At 45.1% G+C, this 19,377-nt stretch overlaps 1 protein-coding gene across 4 annotated transcripts in view; it reads left to right on the top strand.

Moving 5' to 3' along the window:
* Positions 1-19,377, top strand: part of LOC126470295 (elongation of very long chain fatty acids protein AAEL008004) — a 338,249-nt gene that overhangs the window by 254,038 nt on the left and 64,834 nt on the right. For all 4 annotated transcript variants that reach the window (XM_050098057.1, XM_050098051.1, XM_050098052.1 and 1 more), the window contains exon 4: positions 18,420-18,495. In XM_050098057.1, coding sequence (XP_049954014.1) covers positions 18,438-18,495 — 58 coding nt within the window. In that variant the 5' untranslated portion in view covers positions 18,420-18,437. The remainder of the gene's footprint in view (positions 1-18,419; positions 18,496-19,377) is intronic.

Below are 19,377 nucleotides of genomic sequence, written 5' to 3'. Positions count from 1 at the left end.
TGCCACTGTCATTACCTCCTTTTCCTGTTCCAGTCGCGTATGGTTCGCGGGAAGAACGACTGTCTGAAAGCCTCCGTGCGCGCTCTAATCTCTCTAATTTTACATTCGTGATCTCCTCGGGAGGTATAAGTAGGGGGAAGCAATATATTCGATACCGCATCCAGAAACGCACCCTCTCGAAACCTGGCGAGCAATCTACACCGCGATACAGAGCGCCTCTCTTGCAGAGTCTGCCACTTGAGTTTATTAAACATCTCCGTAACGCTATCACGGTTACCAAATAACCCTGTGACGAAACGCGCCGCTCTTCTTTGGAACTTCTCTATCTCCTCCGTCAAACCGATCTGGTACGGATCCCACACTGATGAGCAATACTCAAGTATAGGTCGAACGAATGTTTTGTAAGCCACCTCCTTTGTTGATGGACTACATTTTCTAAGCACTCTCCCAATGAATCTCAACCTGGTACCCGCCTTACCAACAATTAATTTTATATGATCATTCCACTTCAAATCGTTCCGCACGCATACTCCCAGATATTTTACAGAAGTAACTGCTACCAGTGTTCGTTCCGCTGTGATATAATCGTACAATAAAGGATCCTTCTTTCTATGTATTCGCAATACATTACATTTGTCTATGTTAAGGGACAGTTGCCACTCCCTGCACCAAGTGCCTATCCGCTGCAGATCTTCCTGCATTTCGCTACAATTTTCTAATGCTGCAACTTCTCTGTATACTACAGCATCATCCGCGAAAAGCCGCATGGAACTTCCGGCACTATCTACTAGGTCATTTATATATATTGTGTTACAAGCAACGAAAGCAACTGTTATCCATCCGTTACCCAAACTGGAAGAAGAAGAAACTTTCATTAAAAAAAAAAATTAACTTCGCACCACAAAATAAAGTAGGTCCATGAATAAGAACAAATTGAGTAGTTTTACCTACTCCCCTTACTTCGTTCTTTTTACCCTTCGCAGAAGATGTCGAAGCACCAAGAGTGCCGTCCACATTGACAAGTGATTTGTAAACCAGCATTCGCCGGCGACGACGAAAACAACGTTTACGCGCTGTTCGCTTCGCGGCCTCTGATTGGCTGGTTGCCTGTGGCGCGCGACTCAAATCGTGGCGCGCATTCAAATCCGGGCAACACGGGCCCTAGTATTACTAGGCCCGTGTTGCTCGAAAACTCACTTCCGGTCTGGAAAAAGTTTGTTTTCAACCAAAAGGTACATGCATATCCGTCAAAATTTGCACTGTTGTGCACTATTTTCAGTCCAATACAGATACATGTCTAATTGAGGCAATAAACCAAATGAAATGCAATAACTTTGTATCAAGTCGCCGGAGGCTATTTGTCCCTTGTACCAAAATACTCAGGAGGTTTTCCTGAACACCCACTGAAAGTTGATTAGCAAGTCATCGCCATATGATCTAAATACGTCACACAGTAACTCGCCAACTCAGCAGGCCCGGAGAAGCACTCCGCGTACTTACCGAGAAAGATAATTTTTCTTTCGATATTCTAAAATCACATCAACAGAGAGGATCATTAAGCAGCTGTCCGCCCCGGTAGCTGAGTGGTCAGCGTGACGGATTGCCGTCTTACGGGCCCGGGTTCGATTCCCGGCTGGGTCGGGGATTTTCTCCGCTCAGGGACCGGGTGTTACGTCGTCTACATCATCATTTCATCTCCATCCGGCGCGCAGGCCGCCCAATGTGGCGTCGAATGTAATAAGACCTGCACCAAGGCGACCGTACCTGCCCCTTAAAGGGCCTCCCGGCCAATGACGCCAAACGCTCATTTCCATTTCCATTAAGCATCTGACTTTATCACTTAAGATAAGGATCGTCGATGAAGTCTGGGGGGCCTTACGAAAGGAAGGTATTCGAAATGTGCCTGGGGCAATTTACTGAAACAAGGCATCATTTTTCTGATAGCAGCTGACGTGGATCTCGAACCAGAGTCATCCAATTTACGACACACGTCTAGTCGGTACATGAGGCGTAAGACAGGCAAACCAACCGAGGTGCCATACGTTTTAAGGCACTGGTTTCGTATTGAAGAGTACTGGGATTCACATCATCAAATGTATGTTTCTCACGGTTTTCTGACATCACTTAAAGCGAATACCGGGATGGTTGCTGTGGACACGCAATGACCGATTAGCTAACTCATCTTCGTACGATCTGTACAGGGCAAAGAAAAATTGCGTACTGAGCGAATCCCGCCGTATTAGCAATACAAAAAATGCCCGTAACAAAATTTCGTCGGTAGAAAGTGGACTTTGACGAAGGGCAATATTGCAACATTGGAGCACTAATATGCTATATGTGACACTCTCATAAGCCAGATTTAGAGAGGAATAATGGAAGAGTTACATTTGTTTGAAGGAATGTGAGAAATTGCATGATTATAAATTGCCGGCTGACGCACGATCGATCCGTCGTCCTGATGGCTCAGTATCCAAGAATTCACGAACATTCTTGTGGAAGTCCACTGAGACACCAGTCTGTTGAAAAATTAAAATTTTCGCTGTTATCTTGAAATTTCGGCATAAACTATGCAAAATGCCTTCTCTTTTGGTCTAAAAGCCATGTGGCTAGAGATCACTGTAACAAAAAGAAATTTCTTGAGTTGCTGTTCGCATACATATAATCATGCAAACATTTTTACAATCACTTGGAAGTATCAAGACCATTTTAAATAACACTGTACATGTTTTCGTTGCTCACTTTACTTCTTTGTCTCGGGGATATACTGATACACCCAACACAGACGGCTAAAGAAGTCGTCTGGATTGACCTGACACACAATTCAACAGAAACGCTTCTGCCTCGGTAGTGAGCAGCCGGAGAACCCAGCGCTTGACGACCTTTTTACAGAGTTCAGACTGTGTGAGATCGTAAAAACCGATCTGTGATTGATTTTCACTTTGTCGACTATCGTTACCATTCCAATTTGCCATCCTTCGCCCATCAGGGCCCGCACTTCTTTTGCAATTCCCCGTTATTCACAGACAGATAGCCTGTCAGTTCTTTCATCGTCATTCAAACTTGTTCGACACTCCGCGTACGTCTGCGCCACACTGTGTCATATGATTGTGCTTTTTTATCATGCATTTACACCAGCTCAGTACGGATTGTTGCAACGTATTTATCCTTCAAATGTAGAAAACAAATCATTGCATCGCCAAGACTACAGACGTCCACCTGAAACAAACAAAACATTCATTACGTAACTTTATTTTCTCGAGGTGACTGTACGATTACCCCTCTTAGTGTTTTTTTTTTTTTTCGTTTTAAGGTTGAACGAATGGGAGATAATGAAACTTGGTGCCGGCTCATAGCCTAGTCCTCCCGAATCGAGCTTAAAATAGTGCCGCATATACTCTCTCCGTAAGACACGACGGAGAGGTTTGGTCTTTAATCTCGAACATGGCCGCAATGTGTGATGATTAGAAAGGATATACCACCACCTCTCCTCGCCTTGTTAGTCAAATACTAGCAAGTAAAATTTCACCCGCCACTAATATACGAGCCAGCTACCTCCGATTCGATCGCCACACCACAGGCTGGCAGATTGCCACGGATATTCACGTGGAGTAAAAATGGCACGTACAACATGTTGCATCTACACCTAAACCTTTGAAGGCTTCTAGCTACCTTACTAAAACTTATTGAAAATTGATTTAAACCTATTTGTGCACACTAAACTCACTACCTGACAACGAAAGTGAAGCACCCAGAATTGGAGGAGGATACGAAATGAAACTTCACGGTTTGATAGGGTGTGTGATGTTACGTCAGTGATTACGAAATCAAATCAAATTTACAGAGAACTTGGCAGTATGAGCCCACTTATCAGTATGACGTTGCACTCCACCCCTCTGGCATGGGTGCATGCACCCATTAGGTTAGGAAGAGTTGCCGGCCGGTGTGGCCGAGCGGTTCCAGGCGATTCCGTTTGGAACCGCGCGACCGCTACGTCGCAGGTTCGAATCCTGCCTCGGGCATGGATGTGTGTGATGTCCTTAGGTTAGTTAGGTTTAAGTAGTTCTAAGTCTAGGGGACTGATGACCTCAGATGTTAAGTCCCATAGTGCTCAGAGCCATTTGAACCATTTTTAGGAAGAGTTTCAAACGTTGCAACTGGTCCTTGACAACCTGGGTATTGGCAGTGGGACAGAGTTGAGGTCCGAGCTGGTCCCATACATATTCTATCGGAAACAGATATGAGGATCTTACTGCTCGCGGAAGTACCTCAACATCAAGCAGACACTTCATAGCGACACATGCTATGTGTGGACGAGCATTCTACTGTTGAAAAATGGCACCACGATACTCTCGATTGAGAGGTAAGACATGAGGACGCAGGATACCATACCTGTGAAGCACAGTTTTCCTGTCAGTGTTATCTCAGTTATTACCGGCCTTGACTTGAAGTCATACCCGATGGCTCGCTGCACCATGAGTCCAGGAATAACACCGCTGTGGCGCTCCAAAACATTGTAAGGATGGACTGCTCCCCGAGGTCGCCGCCATACTCGCAGACGTTGGTCACCGGGGTAGTGCAGAAGCGCGAATCATAGCTGAGTGCAATGTGTCACCATTCATCAACAGTCCATGTTTCCCAGTCAAGGCACCCCTCCGAGCGCAGTCGTCTGTGTTTTGGTGTTAACGGCGGTTTACGTATGGGAGAGTCATTTCCTCGTTGGGCTGCCGCTAGTCTCCGACCAATGTCCCAGGGAGTCCATTGCTTGTTCTCGGATGGCTGACGCAGATGTGAAGAAATTACTACACTATGTGATCAGAAGTATCCGGACTCGTGGCTGAAAATGACTTACAAGTTCGTGGCGCTCTCCATCGGTAATGACGGAATTCAATATGGTATTGGACCACCCTTATCCTTGATGACAGCTTCCACTCTAGCAGGCATACGTTCAATCAGGTGCTGAAAGGTTTCTTGGGGAATGGCGGCCCATTCTTCGCGGAATGCTGCACTGAGGAGAGGTATCGATGTCGGTCGGTGAGGAGTGGCACGAAGTCAGCGTTCCAAAACATCCCAAAGGTGTTGTGTAGGATTCAGGTCAGGACTCTCTGCAGGCCGGTCCATTATAGGGATTGTCGTGTACCCACTCCGCCACAGGCCGTGCATTATGAACATGTGCTCGATCGTGTTGAAAGATGCAATCGCCATCCCCGAATTGCTCTTCTACATCTACATCCATACTCCGCATGCCACCTGACGGTGTGTGGCGGAGGGTACCCCGAGTACCTCTATCGGTTCTCACTTCTATTCCAGTCTCGTATTGTTCGTGGAAAGAAGGATTGTGGGTATGTTTCTGTGTGGGCTCTAATCTCTCTGATTTTATCCTCATGGTCTCTTCGCGAGATATACGTAGGAGGGAGCAATATACTGCTTGACTCTTCGGTGAAGGTATGTTCTCGAAACTTTGACAAAAGCCCGTACCGAGCTACTGAGCGTCTCTCTTGCAGAGTCTTCCACTGGAGTTTATCTATCATCTCCGTAAAGCTTTCGCGATTACTAAATGATCCTGTAACGAAGCGCGCTGCTCTCCGTTGGATCTTCTCTATCTCTTCTATCAACCCTATCTGGTACGGATCCCACACTGCTGAGCAGTATTCAAGCAGTGGGCGAACAAGCGTACTGTAACCTACTTCCTTTGTTTTCGGGTTGCATTTCCTTAGGATTCTTCCAATGAATCTCAGTCTGGCATCTGCTTTACCGACGATCAACTTTACATGATCATTCCATTTTAAATCACTCCTAATGCGTACTCCCAGATAATTTATGGAATTAACTGCTTCCAGTTGCTGACCTGCTATTTTGTAGCTAAATGATAAGGGATCTACCTTTCTATGTATTCGCAGCACATTACACTTGTCTACATTGAGATTCAATTGCCATTCCCTGCACCATGCGTCAATTCGCTGCAGATCCTCCTGCATTTCAGTACAATTTTCCATTGTTACAACCTCTCGATACACCACAGCATCATCTGCAAAAAGCCTCAGTGAACTTCCGATGTCATCCACCAGATCATTTATGTATATTGTGAATAGCAACGGTCCTATGACACTCCCCTGCGGCACACCTGAAATCACTCTTACTTCGGAAGACTTCTCTCCATTGAGAATGACTTGCTGCGTTCTGTTATCTAGGAACTCCTCAATCCAATCACACAATTGGTCTGATAGTCCAGATGCTCTTACGTTGTTCATTAAACGACTGTGGGGAACTGTATCGAACGCCTTGCGAAAGTCAAGAAACACGGCATCTACCTGTGAACCCGTGTCTATGGCCCTCTGAGTCTCGTGGACGAATAGCGCGAGTTGGGTTTCACACGACCGTCTTTTTCGAAACCCATGCTGATTCCTACAGAGTAGATTTCTAGTCTGCAGAAAAGTCATTATACTCGAACATAATACGTGTTCCAAAATTCTACAACTGATCGACGTTAGAGATATAGGTCTATAGTTCTGCACATCTGTTCGACGACCCTTCTTGAAAACGGGGATGACCTGTGCCCTTTTCCAATCCTTTGGAACGCTACGCTCTTCTAGAGACCTACGTTACACCGCTGCAAGAAGGGGGGCGGGGGGGGGGGGGGCAAGTTCCTTCGCGTACTCTGTGTAAAATCGAACTAGTATCCCATCAGGTCCAGCGGCCTTTCCTCTTTTGAGCGATTTTAATCGTTTCTCTATCCCTCTGTCGTCTATTTCGATATCTACCATTTTGTCATCTGTGCGACATTCTAGAGAAGGAACTACAGTGCAGTCTTCCTCTGTGAAACAACTTTGGAAAAAGACATTTACTATTTCGGCCTTTAGTCTGTCATCCTCTGTTTCAGTACCATTTTGGTCATAGAGTGTCTGGACATTTTGTTTTGATCCACCTACCGCTTTGACATACGACCAAAATTTCTTAGGATTTTCTGACAAGTCAGTACATAGAACTTTACTTTCGAATGCATTGAACGCCTTTCGCATAGCCCTCCTCACACGACATTTCACTTCGCGTAATTTTTGTTTGTCTGCAAGGCTTTGGCTATGTTTATATTTGCTGTGAAGTTCACTTTGCTTCCGCAGCAGTTTTCTAACTCGGTTGTTGTACCACGGTGGCTCTTTTCCATCTCTTACGATCTTGCTTGGCACATACTCATCTAACGCATATTGTAGGATGGTTTTGAACTTTGTCCACTGATCCTCAACACTATCTGTACTTGAGACAAAACTTTTGTGTTGAGCCGTCAGGTACTCTGTAATCTGCTTTTTGTCACTTTTTCTAAACAGAAAAATCTTGCTACCTTTTTTAATATTTCTATTTACGGCTGAAATCACCGATGCCGTAACCGCTTTATGATCGCTGATTCCCTGTTCTGCGTTAACTGTTTCAAATAGTTCGGGTCTGTTTGTCACCAGAAGGTCTAATATGTTATCGCCACGAGTCGGTTCTCTGTTTAACTGCTCAAGGTAGTTTTCAGATAAAGCACTTAAAAAAATTTCACTGGATTCTTTTTCCCTGCCACCCGTTATGAACGTTTGAGTCTCCCAGTCTATATCAGTCTCCCAGTCTTCAACAGTGGGAAACAAGAACGTGCTTAAAACATCAATGTAGGCCTGTGCTGGGATAGTGACGTAAAACAACAAGGGGTGCAAGCCTCCTCCATGAAAAACGCGACCACACTATAACACCATGGCCTCCGAATTTTACTGTTGGCATTACACACGCTGGCAGATGACGTTCACCGGGTATTCGCCATACCCACACCCTGCCATCGGATCGCCACATTGTGTACCGTGATTCGTCACTGCACACAACGTTTTTTCACTGTTCAATCGTCCAATGTTTACGCTCCTTACACCAAGCGAGGCGTCGTTTGGCATTTACCAGCGTGATGTGTGGCTTATAAGCAGCCGCTCGACCATGAAATCCAAGTTTTCTCACCTCCCGCCTAAGTCTCATAGTACTTGCAGTGGATCCTGATGCATTGTGGAGTTCCTGTGTGATGATCTGGGTAGATGTCTGCCTATTACACATTATGACCCTCTTCAACTGTCGGTGGTCTCTGTCAGTCAACAGACGAGGTCGACCTGTACGCTTTTGTGCTGTACGTGTCCCTTCACGTTTCCACTTCACTATCACATCTGAAACAATCGACCTAGGGATGTTTAGGAGTGTGGAAATCTCGCGTACAGACATATGACACAAGTGACACCCAGTCACCTGATCACCTTCGAAGTCCGTGAGTTCCACAGAGCGTCCCATTCTGCTCTCTCACGACGTCTAATGACTACTGAGATCGCTGATCTGGAGTACCTGGCAGTAAGTGGCAGCACAATGCACCTAATATGAAAAACGTATGTTTTTGAGGGTGTCCGGATACTTTTGATCACAGAGTGTATGTGTCTGCGGCAGACTAGGAGGATCCTCCCATTCGGTGGTGAGATGTGGACCAGAACCTTGACGACGAATATGCCTTTCCTCACGTTCCCATGCAGTCCAACGTGAGGTCACAGCCATATCTGAATGCACCATAAATATGGATATTGCACGATTCGACCACCTGGCCAAATGAGGACCTACGATGAGATTACTTTGAAGCTCTGTCAGGTGCTGATAACGACGTCTCGCACTAGTCCATCACAGTAATCATTCAGCACCTGATGTAGTCCACGACTCTTATATACCCTACCAGGCCTGGTAACAACACTAAACATGAACAACGTTACTGTACTATGCTAGGCGTTCTACCTCTCATAGAGGACTGCAGCTATAATCATTTAAATCCCCGTAGGTGGTATGTACTTGTACGAAGGTACATTGACACCCCACCCAGTTTTCTGCCTGCTTCATTTACTCTTTTTTTCAGGCAGTGTACATCTGTCACATGACAGAAAAAGTAATCTTCTATTTAAAACATTTTAACTCATTGCTGGAACTATCTGATAAAATAATTACATAAACTAGGTTCATAACTTCACAGAAATATTAAAGTTTCTTACGTTCATCTATCTAAATAAATATTCCTTTCACCTATTATTTTGTTAAATGCAGAGAAAAACACTTTATCTGAAGCATTCTTTATGAATGAGGGCTATTTCTTCTCAAGGTCCTATCGGTAGCGAAATTAAAATCACAGCGAAAATCCAATGAAGCTCTGCGCAGATACGTTCCGCTGTGTCTCTACTGTCGACCGCGTCACGTCGCACTTACGAGTTCTGAGCGCACAGTGAGCACGTAAACATGCCTGGGACAATAGTGTCTCCTGCCAAGTTTGAAGTGCATGCTGTCATTCGATATCTTTATTTAGTGCGGTTCCACTTGATTTCATGCAGTCCACATAACGTAACTGTCATGTCTGGCACCAAAGTCCGACAACGGTGCAGGAACTTTGAAGGAGGACATACAGACGTTTATGATCAGACGGTTAGGGAAGAAAGCGCGTATCAACCGATGATCTTGTTCAGCGACTGGACCAGGATTACCTGAGAACGTCAATTCAGAACAGAAGGTCAGTTCAGAACAAGCGAATGTGAATTCTTGCACAGGGAATTTTCCCAGACAGGTAATATATGCAACTGTTAAACCTCTCCATAAGAAAGATGACAAGACAGACTTATAGCCCAATTTCCATACTGATATCTTTTTCAGAATTATTCGAAAAACAGTTTGGATTCCAGAAGAGCTTCTGGACTGAGATTGGTATTTCTATATTCACTCACCAAACAGTACAAGCCTTAAATAATAATATATCGTCAGTTGGTATTTTTTGTGCTCTTTCCAAGGCCTTTGAATGTGTAGCTCATTTTACTGTCTTAGAAAAACTCAAGTTTTATGTAATTCATGGCTCTACACACAGCTGGTTTAAATAGTACTTAACAAACAGAATGAAAAAGAGTGTGCTGAGTAATTCACACAATGTCGGAATGGTAGAAAACTTAGTGACAGTGGAGAAATCACAAAGGGAGTCCCACAGGGTTCAATATTGGGTCCACCCTTATATATATATATATATATATATATATATATATATATATATATATATATATATATATATATATATATACTCCTGGAAAGGGAAAAAAGAACACATTGACACCGGTGTGTCAGACCCACCATACTTGCTCCGGACACTGCGAGAGGGCTGTACAAGCAATGATCACACGCACGGCACAGCAGACACACCAGCAACCGCGGTATTGGCCGTCGAATGGCGCTAGCTGCGCAGCATTTGTGCACCGCCGCCGTCAGTATCAGCCAGTTTGCCGTGGCATACGGAGCTCCATCGCAGTCTTTAACACTGGTAGCATGCCGCGACAGCGTGGACGTGAACCGTATGTGCAGTTGACGGACTTTGAGCGAGGGCGTATAGTGGGCATGCGGGAGGCCGGGTGGACGTACCGCCGAATTGCTCAACACGTGGGACGTGAGGTCTCCACAGTACATCGATGTTGTCGCCAGTGGTCGGCGGAAGGTGCACGTGCCCGTCGACCTGGGACCGGACCGCAGCGACGCACGGATGCACGCCAAGACCGTAGGATCCTACGCAGTGCCGTAGGGGACCGCACCGCCACTTCCCAGCAAATTAGGGACACTGTTGCTCCTGGGGTATCGGCGAGGACCATTCGCAACCGTCTCCATGAAGCTGGGCTACGGTCCCGCACACCGTTAGGCCGTCTTCCGCTCACGCCCCAACATCGTGCAGCCCGCCTCCAGTGGTGTCGCGACAGGCGTGAATGGAGGGGCGAATGGAGACGTGTCGTCTTCAGCGATGAGAGTCGCTTCTGCCTTGGTGCCAATGATGGCCGTATGCATGTTTGGCGCCGTGCAGGTGAGCGCCACAATCAGGACTGCATACGACCGAGGCACACAGGGCCAACACCCGGCATCATGGTGTGGGGAGCGATCTCCTACACTGGCCGTACACCACTGGTGATCGTCGAGGGGACACTGAATAGTGCACGGTACATCCAAACCGTCATCGAACCCATCGTTCTACCATTCCTAGACCGGCAAGGGAACTTGCTGTTCCAACAGGACAATGCACGTCCGCATGTATCCCGTGCCACCCAACGTGCTCTAGAAGGTGTAAGTCAACTACCCTGGCCAGCAAGATCTCCGGATCTGTCCCCCATTGAGCATGTTTGGGACTGGATGAAGCGTCGTCTCGCGCGGTCTGCACGTCCAGCACGAACGCTGGTCCAACTGAGGCGCCAGGTGGAAATGGCATGGCAAGCCGTTCCACAGGACTACATCCAGCATCTCTACGATCGTCTCCATGGGAGAATAGCAGCCTGCATTGCTGCGAAAGGTGGATATACACTGTACTAGTGCCGACATTGTGCATGCTCTGTTGCCTGTGTCTATGTGCCTGTGGTTCTGTCAGTGTGATCATGTGATGTATCTGACCCCAGGAATGTGTCAATAAAGTTTCCCCTTCCTGGGACAATGAATTCACGGTGTTCTTATTTCAATTTCCAGGAGTATATATATATATATATATATATATATATATATATATATATATATATATGTGAATAAACTTCCACTTTACAATCAACAAGCATAATTGGTACAAGAGTAGAAAATTGGCGGAAAACGCAGGCGGCTGCCTTATATGACGCGGGTATTGAAAAGCCGGTGCACCGCTACGACAAATGTGTAAGTCGGAATAGCGACTGCGCAGCGAAGCAACTGGAGGATGTAGCTAAATGTTACAAACAAAACATGTTTGATTTTCACTGTGGTTTCAATTTCGCTACCGAATGGACCTTGAAAAGAAAAATAGCCGTCGTCGATGTGGACTCCAGTGTACAAGCCACTGTACTATCTCGTACAGTCGTTTTTATTATAGGACGATGCATATATGTCGGACTCTGTTTCTCCTTTTACGAGAAGAGAGATAGCAGAGATAGCTGGGCAGTGTACAAACAGTGGGATCTGTATGATGCTGTTATCTGACCGACCGCCACTTCTAGTCACGATGACTGCATGAGAGGGCCTTCAAACTCTCCTTAATCTGTTGGAAGAAGAAGAACATACAGACACCTGCAGCGGGGACCACATGGCTACGGGCCAGTCGTTTGGGAGTCATTGCCTCACAATCAGCTCTATGATACGTTACATAATGGACTCTTCCATTCATTTAGGCTACCGAGAGGAAAATATTACCCTGCTAAAGACACCTAAAAAGCACTCTTCCTGTTTGTTCAGCTTAACGACGTCATTTTCACTCTCTTCAAAAATTCATCAGTCCAAACTGAAGAATTTGGCTCGTAAAATAATTACATAAAAGAGACGTTCGGAATTTATTGCACGTTTTAAACTCACTGAAACAGACCTTCGGTGAGCGTTCTCCCACAGCTGCAAGTGTCAATGCGGAATTCCAACTTGCATCTCGGAATTCTACCTCTGGCAGCTCTGTACATACACTCTCTCGTGTGATATGTATTTAATAGTGTTGTTATTGTTGTTGCTGTAGTTGTTGTGGTATTCAGTCTGAATACTGGTTTGATGTAGTTCTATTCTCTAGTTTATCCTGTGCAAGCCTCTTCATCTCTAAATAACGACTGCAGCCCAAATCCATATGAAGCTGCTTAGAGTATCCTTTGACCTTTCTCGATAATTTTTACTCCCTCGTACTTCCCATCATTACCAAACTGACGATTACTTGATGCCTCAGGACATGTCCCAACATCTGGAATTTCCACGCCAGCACTGCAAGAGTCCACTTTGTAGCGACAGGTGGCCCATAGACATGAATCACGTTTTATGGATGGCCGTTAGCGAGTACGGCGCGAAATATTTCGCAACAGTCTTTGGAAAGATCCGTGCCGGCTGAGGGAGCGTTATGGTCTCGAGAATTTTTTCGTGGCATTTTATGGCTGATTTCCTCGTTCTGGAAGCCACAAGGGATCAACGCAGGTATGCATCTATTCTTGGGGACCATGTCCATCCCTACATGCAATTTGTTTTTCCTCGACACGATGGCACCTACCAGCAGGACAATGCAACATGTCACACAACTTGAAGTGCATGTGCGTGGTTCGAAGAACACCAGGATGAGTTTATAGTACTTCCCTTACCACCAAACTCCCCGGATTGAAACCCAATCGAGAATCTGTGGGACCACCTCGATCGGACTGTTCGCGCCAATGATCCTAACTGATAAACCTAGCGCCAGGTGGCCATGTCGCTGAGTCGGCATGATTCCACGTCCCTTTCGGGTTCATTCATACATAGAGATGAATCTCAACACTTTGTTATTTTTTCTGTAATATACTTAGGGGCTTCAGGAAGTAAGCTGCACTTGTCCTCACTCGTTAAGACCACTGCACAACAACAGTGGCGCATTGTCAGAAGGGGTTACATATTCCAGTTTCCCTGCTCACTCATTACTCCTGCATTAGGGTCATTCCCTGATAAGTGAACACTTCCTGTTCCTTTTTTTAGACGCATATCAACACAGCTGGTATCATCAGTCCTCCGTGATCAAGGAGCGGATTTCCACCGTCTAGGAACTGAACGATTGCTGGAACGTTCCCACCATTGTTTACAGAGATTTGGGGACTGTGTTGAAAAATAGTGCCACGTACACTACTGGCCATTAAAATTGCTACACCACGAAGATGACGTGCTACAGACGCGAAATTTAACCGACAGGAAGAAGATGCTGTGATATACAAATTATTAGCTTTTCAGAGCATTCACACAAGGTGGGCGCCGGTGGCGACACCTACAACGTGCTGACATGAGGAAAGTTTTCAACCGATTTTTCATATACAAACAGCAGTTGACCGGCGTTGCCTGGTCAAATGTTGTTGTGATGCCTCGTGTAAGGGAGGAGAAATGCCTACCATCACGTTTCCAACTTTGATAAAGGTCGGATTGTAGCCTATCGCGATTGCAGTTTATCGTATCGCGACGTTGTTGCTCGCATTGGTCGAGATCCAATGACTGTTAGCAGAATATGGAATCGATGGGTTCAGGAGGGTAATACGGAACGCCGTGCTGGATCCCAACGGCCTCGTATCACTAGCAGACGAGATGACAGGCATCTTATCCGCATGGCTCAAACAGATCGTGCAGCAACGTCTCGATCCCTGAGTCAACAGATGGGGACGTTTACAAGACAACAAACATCTGCACGAACCGTTCGACGTCGTTTGCAGCAGCACGGACTATCAGCTCGGAGACCATGGCTGCGGTTACCCTTGACGCTGCATCACAGACAGGAGCGCCTACGATGGTGTACTCGACGACGAACCTGGGTGCACGAATGTTAAAACGACATTTTTTCAGATGACTCCAGGTTCTGTTTACAGCATAATGATGGTCGCATCCGTGTTTGGCGACATCGCGGTGAACGCACACTGGAAGCGTTTTTTCGTCATCGCCATACTGGCGTATCACCCGGCGTGTTGGTATGGGGTGCCAGTGGTTACACTTCTCGGTCACGTCTTGTTCGCATTGACGGCACTTTGAACAGTAGACGTTACATTTCAGATGTGTTACGAACCGTGGCTCTACCCTTCATTCGATCCATGCGAAACCCTACATTTCAGCAGGATAATGCAGGACCGCATGTTGCAGGTCCTGTACGGGCCTTTCTGGATACAGAAAATGTTCGACTGCTGCCTTGTCCAGTACATTCTCCAGATCTCTCACCAATTGAAAACGTCTGGTCAATTGTAGCCGAGCAACTGGCTCGTCACAATACGCCAGTCACTACTCTTGATGAACTGTGGTATCGTGTTGAAGCTGCATGGGCAGCTGTACCTGTACACGCCATCCAAGCACAGTTTGACTCAATGGCCAGGCGTATCAAGGCCGTTTTACGGCCAGAGGTGATTGTTCTGGGTACTGATTTCTCAAGATCTATGCACCCACATTGCATGAAAATGTAATCACGTGTCAGTTCTAGTATAATATATCTGTCCAATGAATACCCGTTTATCATCTGCATTTCTTCTTGGTGTAGCAATTTTAATGGCCAGTAGTGTATCTGTGTCTCTTTGATGTGCAGTGCAGTATTGAATAAAAGTTACTTGGTCTCCCATAATAACGTGTAACTTACTTTTTGAGTTCCTGTTGTACCAGTCTCCTACTCGCGGATCCCCTCTTTAGGAGGACATCATCTGTTCTTCTTCTATTGCACGTCTAACTTATCTACATGAGTAATTACAAAATTTCTTACTAGTTTTCCCTTTGAGAAGGCTTTCTTCCATAACCAATATGTATTGTATTTTTTAATCCTGCCTTTTTAGTTTAAGTTTTGTCAACCCTATAGCCACCCATTACGTAGCCTTCAGTTCCAACAATCCGATCGTTACACTGATGAGTCAGACATTATGGGCACCTGCTTACTAACGTATTCGCTCCTCTTTGGAATCTAATTCAGCAACTATTAAGCGTGGCATGAATTTGACGGGTCCTTCATAGGTTTCCGGAGGTATGTGGCACCAGATATCTAGGCTCAGGTCACGCAATTACCATAAATTATGGGCCCGTGCTATGTGGGTAAGGAGCTGGCGCCCTATAGCGCCCCACAAGTGTTCCATCAGGCTCTGATCAGGTGAATTTTGTGTCCATGACTTCAACGTGAGTTCACTAACATGCTCCTCAAACCACTGTAGCACTATTCTGGCCCTGTGGCACGGACCATTATCCCGCAGAGATAAGCGATCACGATCGAAGAAGACATCAAGCATGAAGGCATCCCTTTGTCAAAGTCGTTTTCTTCGGTTGTTTTCGTCATCTGCGGCCTGTATCGTCGCTAGAATGATAACCCATTCGTCTCTGCTCAGCTTAGACAGGGCGAGCTTGGAAATAATGAATATATCGACGTGCGGTTTCCGCCAACTTATAGCGGACAATATGGCGAATGCGCGGGGTAGCCGCGCGGTCTCAGGCGTCTTGTCACCGATCGCGCGACTCCCCCGTCTGAGGTTCGAGTCCTCCCTCGGGCATGGGTGTGTGTGTTATCCTTAGGGGTAAGTTAAAGTTAGATTAAGTAGCGCGTAAGCTTAGGGACCGATGACCCAGCAGTTTGGTCCCATAATACCTTACCACAAATTTCCAATATGGCGAATTTCAGAAGTTCGCAAGTAATTTTTGTCGTTTATAGTCACCGAATTACGACACACACTTTGGTCCCGTAAGACCTTACCACAAATTTCCAGTATGACGAATTTCAGAAGTTCGCAAGTAATTTTTGTCGTTTATAGTCGCTCTGATTTTCTGCAAGAACTATACTTTTTTTCTGTGTCATTTGAAAGAAGCTTCTGAGAGAACTTCAGTGACATAATATGCATGGAACTTGGTTAACAGTATTTCAGTAACATCGCCGGAAACCACTGCCCCGCCGTCAGGAAAAGAGATTGTACAAACGTCTGGCCTATTACACCAAATGTATGCAAGCACATAACTCAGTTACGGTTCGTGTGTTTACCATCATTGCTGTGTACCAAGTGCAAAATATGTTGACCTTGAGCACTGCTACACGCTTTAAAGTGGTTCTGGAAAAACAATGCTGCATGTTGAATTTCATCTGGAGTTAACGGTAGTACAGGCCCTTATTATTAGGCATTTCCTGCTTTCGGGAGTCGTCGGTGTTTCCTAACAGACCTCTCATGCTAATTTTTGCCACAAATAAAATTACATAAATGTTAAGCTTGGTGGATGTGCAGACCATTTCTGAACGATCGTTCCAATGTCTAAATTTTCTCTTAAGAGTGTCTGTCATTACAGGTGCGGAATGGGAAGGACATTCGTCATGTTGGTACCACAATGATTGCGTTATGGGATGTCTTCCAGTAACTTTGGCGGCAGCATATCTTAGAAACCTGAGATACTTGAGTGTATTTAGATTCTCATTAATAAAACGGGGAACAATGATGCAGGTCTTGAAAAACACTTACCAAGCGTTGATAGACCAAGAGCGTTGTTTTTATTCATTTCTTTGCCAGCGTGGATTTTCCCAAAAAATGTGTGTGAAATCTTATGTGGATTTTCATCTGACGATTACTGCGCATTGCGAAAATTGACTCGCCCATCGTTAGTTAACGATTCTTAGATAAGATTCGGAGAACTGTAACCAATTGCCATGAAGCTTAGAAGCAGCGAAATGTCGAGAGGATGAAATGCGGTGGAATGTAGTGTTTGTAGAGCATTCGTTTGGTTGATCCCTCTCGGACTTCTGAGATGCTTCTTATTGGCATTTGCATTGTGTGTAACTGCTGCTAAAATGATATTTGTTTCATTTCTTTCTTTGGCTGCTCTTCTCGTAGTTTATCCTCGACTCTTCCAGTTTCTAGAACTTTTTTTGTAATATATGCAAAGACAGATTGTGAGTGCTTGGCACGATATGGATATTCTTCAGCATACAACCACACTTCTGTTCTAATAGTTCTCAACTGTCGTATACATTCTGAATGCCCAAGTAACCGTACGAGCAAGTTATCTGATTGCTACAACAGTAGAACACAGCTTCAATCACACAGGTAAATACAAGAATCGTACCAGACATACATTTGGTATAATAGGGCAGACGTTTTGTGGAACCTCTTCTCCTGGCGGCGGGACAATGATTTGCGGCGCTGTTATCTTGATACTATTTAATCGAGTATCATACAAGTTCTGTCGTTGAAGTTCTCTTACAAGGTTCTTTAAAATGCCACAGAGAAAAGTATATAGCCTGTTATATTAGAAAAAAATGAAGTCGTATCGTAATTTGGCGATCATAAACGATAACAATTGGCCGGCCGAAGTGGCCGCGTGGTTCTGGCGCTGCAGTCTGGAACCGCGAGACCGCTACGGTCGCAGGTTCGAATCCTGCCTCGGGCATGGATGTGTGTGATGTCCTTAGGTTAGTTAGGTTTAACTAGTTCTAAGTTCTAGGGGACTAATGACCTCAGCAGTTGAGTCCCATAGTGCTCAGAGCCATTTGAACCATTTTTTTTATAACAATTACTTGCGAATGTCACGAAATTCGCCATATTGTCCGCTATAACTTGGCGAAAACCGCACCTCGATATATTTATTGAGTCAGGATTTATCACGTGTCCACAACGCCGCCAGGCAGTATGCAGTATCGCGGTCGGCAGTGGCCATAATATTTTCTCTCAACAGCGTACATGTCAAAAGAAGTAGGTAGGTTTTGTCACTGACGCTCAAACTTATTTTGTTGCTAGGCCACCCGCATTCTCTCTAACAACTCAAATTATTCGTTAATTGTAACTTATGTCAATCACAACACTGGTACACGAGGTTTTCATTAGAGGAATGGTAGATCCGTTGACAAGTCGGAGGTGAATGGGATACATAATTGTGCTGTTCAACGATTAACACACTACGTTATTAAGACTAAATGGTTCACGTCTTTGTTGCAGGAAGGTTGACGCGAGACCATGGCAGCCATCCTCAATTTAATAGACGATTTCCAGGACTTAATGGACAGACAAGGAGGTAAATATACAATACATCTATTAGTTTTTTTCTTAATTTATACCGTTTACGACAGCTGAAGAATGTGAATAGACACTAGGAATTTCATGTAGCGCGAAAAGGCTTCATTGCTTTCCATACTGTTCACTTTTTCTCATATCGTTGTTATTGTAGTCCGCAGATCCAACAATGTTGTGCTTGCTTGTTTCAAAATGTGTGATGAAGCATATATAGATAGGCCTATCGCAGGAGCTTCTTGTAGCTCCTCAGAGCAGGTTTGCTAGCACGTTATAGATGTAACAACAAAAATGTTTTGTGTAGTATTGTAGTAACTGTGGTAGTGAATGTCGTGTTGCACTGTTGTGCTTGCTTGTTTCAAACTATATGACGAATGCCCTTTGTGGTAGCTAGCTACACAGATCCGATTAATCCATGTAGCACATGCTTCAGGTCTCTGTGGTCTGGGCCTCAAGAGCTCTACTACCCAGTTTCTCTAGGGAAAATTAGCCGTTAGCTGTTTGCGGTTGAAAATACTAATACTGCTTACGGTTTCGTACTTGTTATTGTGCTGCAGTTTTTAGAATATTTTTTGAACATTAGAAAAATTTATTAGTTATAATTCTCATTCACTAAGTCACAATTTACATATTAAATCTGGCACCCATCAAGGATTCGTTTCTGAGTCAAGGGTCACAGTTTGGTAGTGGCTCTAACCTCTCCCACAAAATAACTTGCTGGCACCCTCACATTTACATACCGCAGATACCTATGATTTTAATAACACAGGGTGTTCAGAAATTCCTGCTATAGACTTCTAAGACTTGTAGAGGAGTTGAGCAGACAACAGCCGATTCGTTTGACAGATGTGCAAATAGGGTAGTCATGGTGAGGGGAGGGGGGGGG

Source organism: Schistocerca serialis, chromosome 3, assembly GCF_023864345.2.
Source record: "Schistocerca serialis cubense isolate TAMUIC-IGC-003099 chromosome 3, iqSchSeri2.2, whole genome shotgun sequence".
Lineage (NCBI taxonomy): Eukaryota > Metazoa > Arthropoda > Insecta > Orthoptera > Acrididae > Schistocerca > Schistocerca serialis.
This window is presented reverse-complemented; position numbering and strand designations above follow the sequence as displayed.